Below are 3,754 nucleotides of genomic sequence, written 5' to 3'. Positions count from 1 at the left end.
GTTGGAACTATGGAGAGCAAGGACATATGAGGAGTCAGTGTAAGAAGAATACTACCAATAAGTCAGCCTCGGCGAAACCAGTAGTGTTTGCCAGGCACCCTCTTTTTTAATATATAAGCCTGGCAAATAAAGTCAGAGATAGATAGATCGGAGATATAGATAATTGAGTCAAGCGAACAGTAGGCACCATAAATAAAGTGTGTGAATCACTGTGAATTATAGCATGTGTTTATAAAAGTAGTTAAGTTAAAGTGACTGTGGAAATTCTGTGTATTATTAAAAGTTGTATCAAGAAAGAAAAAACTAGTTTCAATCGAGACAGGACTTGTATTGCTGAAGTTCTTCGGAAAGAATTTCTACCGGAAATTAACAAACAAGCAGATACATAACACTGGATTACCTAGTGTCATTTCCAGCTTTATCCCAATAAGTTCCTTCAATTTCTTGCAATATTTTATACCTCTCCTCTACATTCTAGATCTTATGATGATTCCTGGAAGTCATCTGTAATTTTACAAATCCTAAAACCTAATAAGTAAATTTTTCTGACACATTTTAAATCACTTTCACAGACTTATTGCTGATCATCAAATCTTGCCATCTAACCAGGTTAGTTTTCGACCACAGATATTGACATTGGATCAATTTATAGGACTCTTTCTTCAACCATTTTAACAATAAGAAACCTTCTTTTGTCCTGCTTTTTGATTTTGAGTTATATTTTTCTACTCTTTCTGGTAATGTGACTTGATCTACAAACCTAGAAACTTCATACAATCAAAGTTATCAACTCATTTCTCTGTGAGATGATGTGCAGCTATTTCTCTTGAAAAGACTCTGTTGATCCTTCTATCTCTCTCATGAAGTTCCTCAAGGCTCATTCTATCCTCTTTACTATATATTCTTTATGTTGCTAATCTGCCTGAGCATTAGAGTTGGCCTTCTCAGCATGCATAGCGTATATGTATAAAGAGAAACAAGTTATGTAATTAGCATAGGTCATGCATAAAATAAATTAGCATAATTCTCAATGTTTCAGAATTTCACACATACCTCGGCAATGCTAAATCAAAAAAGTACAAGGTGTCTTAAAAGTCTGGAACCACAGACACTTCAACAATTTTTACAGAATGTGTTCTACATGCTGCCCTTGTAATTAAAAACAAGCTTGAAGATGATATTTCCATCTTCTCTGAACACTGCAAAGCATATTTGTGTCATTATCAGTGGTCCACAGTGTCAGTCTCCTTAAATTTAGCCAGCAACTTCCCAACAGTACTGTGAGTAATGCTTTTCTCTCTCTATCTGGATGGCATGCATTAAATTTGCAGGAACTTTCTCTGCCACACAGAAGGATTAAAATGACCATTTCATGCTTTGACAGTGCTGTAATCAGCCACTTCTTTGAAATTAAGAAAAGCTGAAAATCAGTTATGGTTCGAGACTTTTTTTGACACCCTGTATTTGACTTGCATATAGGGAGTTATATATACGAAATAGTGCAAACAGTAATTTAAATGCTGTCGAGAAAACACGATAACAGATAAATAAAATTTACTGTGAAAGTATTCTTTTAACCCATTCTCCTTTTGGAGAACCCTTAAAGATATTTTTGTTGCTAACTGTATTGTGTTTGTAGTCATCCTGTTAAATTTAAGGCAATGATATAAAACCCAACAAAATAATTCATACTGCTTTTATTGTTGGTAGAAAATGCTCAATGAAAAATATTAAATTACTAGCCATGACCCACAAAGAATTTCTTATTAGGTTTTGTGCCCTTCACATGAAATTCTCCTTATTCTATCATTTTCATGCGTGTTAGATATACACGATGGTTTGATTTATATTTAATACAAGAGTTATGATTTTGATAGTGATAATACACGAGTGTTAAATATAATATTTTTGGAAGCTATAATTTATCGCAGGTTTGTTTAGGTAACTGTGTACAAATCATACTTTCTATAGTTCACTAGTTGTTGAATGTTATATTGTTGCATTATGTTACTAGAATTTTCTAAGTTTTTCTCGTTGTTTCATTGAGTATTGTTACCTCTTAATGTCTCATAGTTTGTAGAAAGTTATATAGGCATCTATAAGAAGTTAGTGAGATTTAGTAAAAAAAAAGTGATTGAGATATAGATACATTTGGACTGTGTGAATTTAGCTGTAATAGGTAATTTCTAAAGTGAGTTTCACAGCTTGCATTGTAATAACAGAGACAGAGGAAAATAATTTGTCTTGTCAAAGGGTGCTCTAAAGTAACTGAACCTGCCTGTGTGGACTTTGACGAAAAAGAGACAATTATTTAAAACTCTGGATACATCTGTAATAACCAATTGTGTAATGAAGTTTTGTACATACATTTGGCTTGTTTTGAATATATTATTTTAAAACAAGTGGATTGTGTGCTGTCTGTTTATTGTTGAAATTTATCGCCAACCAATCACAGACACCTACCGTAAAGAATCTGCCCTATACATACGAAACCTGACAATACATGCAATTTAAGCTATACTGTTTTGAAGGCATTATGTGTTAGATCCATAAATCCTGGTCTGTTTGAGAAAAAATTATGCTTCAGACAAAAAAAATAAAAAAAAAAAAACTACTCCGAGACGTAACCTTATTTAATAAAACTAAACATAAAGCAAACAAAGTATAGTAATGTCACTTATAATAGTGTACAGAGTATGAAATAGTTATGAGGTTTCAGTGTATGACAGTTTTATGAGTTGAAACAAATAAATTCGCAAAAATGAAGAATAAAACCCGTAGTAAAGAAAAATTTAGGTATAAAGTGTTTATAGCAGTATATACGAAACAAACCGATGCTAAATTATTGCAAAGTAAAGTATGTGTGAAGTTGTAATGAAGGCAAACTTAGCTGATTATGCAGAAACATCTGAATGCGTGTTTACAAAGTGATAAGCATATGGTTTTGAACGAACTTCATATGCGTATTTTAGACCTAAATAAGTCGAGAAAGCCCAGAGAAATTGTATTAAATGTAATATTAATTTTATAGGAAATTACACGTGGGTTAAGTGTTGTTTATGTGCAATTAATACTTTGCAAATTAAAAAACTAGAGTTGAAAGTGAAGCCAGTCGTCACATGATGACAACGACATTGTGCCATCGTGTACGATACTCGTTGCATTGAAAAGTTTCACTAAGTAAAAAACGGGTAAGATGACTCTGAATGAAAGGCCAATATGCAATCTAAACTCCTTCCACAAAAGCCATTCTAACCATATGAGATTTTTAACGTTTGACCGAGAAATTTGCATATTATTTATATAGATTAAATATTGTACTCTTATTTCATTTTTAACGCTTGGGTTTAGATATAATGAACAACATAACAAGTGACCATTATTCCATTTTTGTATACTTAGGTAGGCACTATGGAAGAAGTGATTAAATGGAATAATTATATGTACTCACTGGACGGAACAGAGATGAAAGATGCTGGAGTACATCTTGACAAAATTCTAGTTATGTGCTCTTATGAGGGGGACGATAATTGTCAGTAAGTAAATATCTTTCAATACGGAATACGTAGTAAGGAATTTCATTATTATTTTTTTTTTTTGTGCCCGGCATGGCCAGGTGGTTAAGGCACTCGACTCGCAATTTGAGGGTCGCGGGTTCGAATCCCTGTCACACCAAACATGCTCGCCCTTTCAGCCGTGGGGGCGTTATAATGTGACGGTCAATCCCACTATTCGTTGGTATAAGAGTAGCCAA

General features: G+C 33.3%; 1 protein-coding gene across 1 annotated transcript in view; it reads left to right on the top strand.

The window, feature by feature from the left end:
• LOC111087854 overlaps positions 1–3,754 on the top strand; it is a 40,170-nt gene that overhangs the window by 6,046 nt on the left and 30,370 nt on the right. The window contains exon 3 of the mRNA XM_022396019.1: positions 3,403–3,536. Coding sequence (XP_022251727.1) covers positions 3,412–3,536 — 125 coding nt within the window. The 5' untranslated portion in view covers positions 3,403–3,411. The remainder of the gene's footprint in view (positions 1–3,402; positions 3,537–3,754) is intronic.

Source organism: Limulus polyphemus, unplaced genomic scaffold (genome assembly GCF_000517525.1).
Source record: "Limulus polyphemus unplaced genomic scaffold, Limulus_polyphemus-2.1.2 Scaffold2756, whole genome shotgun sequence".
Classification (NCBI taxonomy): Eukaryota; Metazoa; Arthropoda; class Merostomata; order Xiphosura; family Limulidae; genus Limulus; species Limulus polyphemus.
This window is presented reverse-complemented; position numbering and strand designations above follow the sequence as displayed.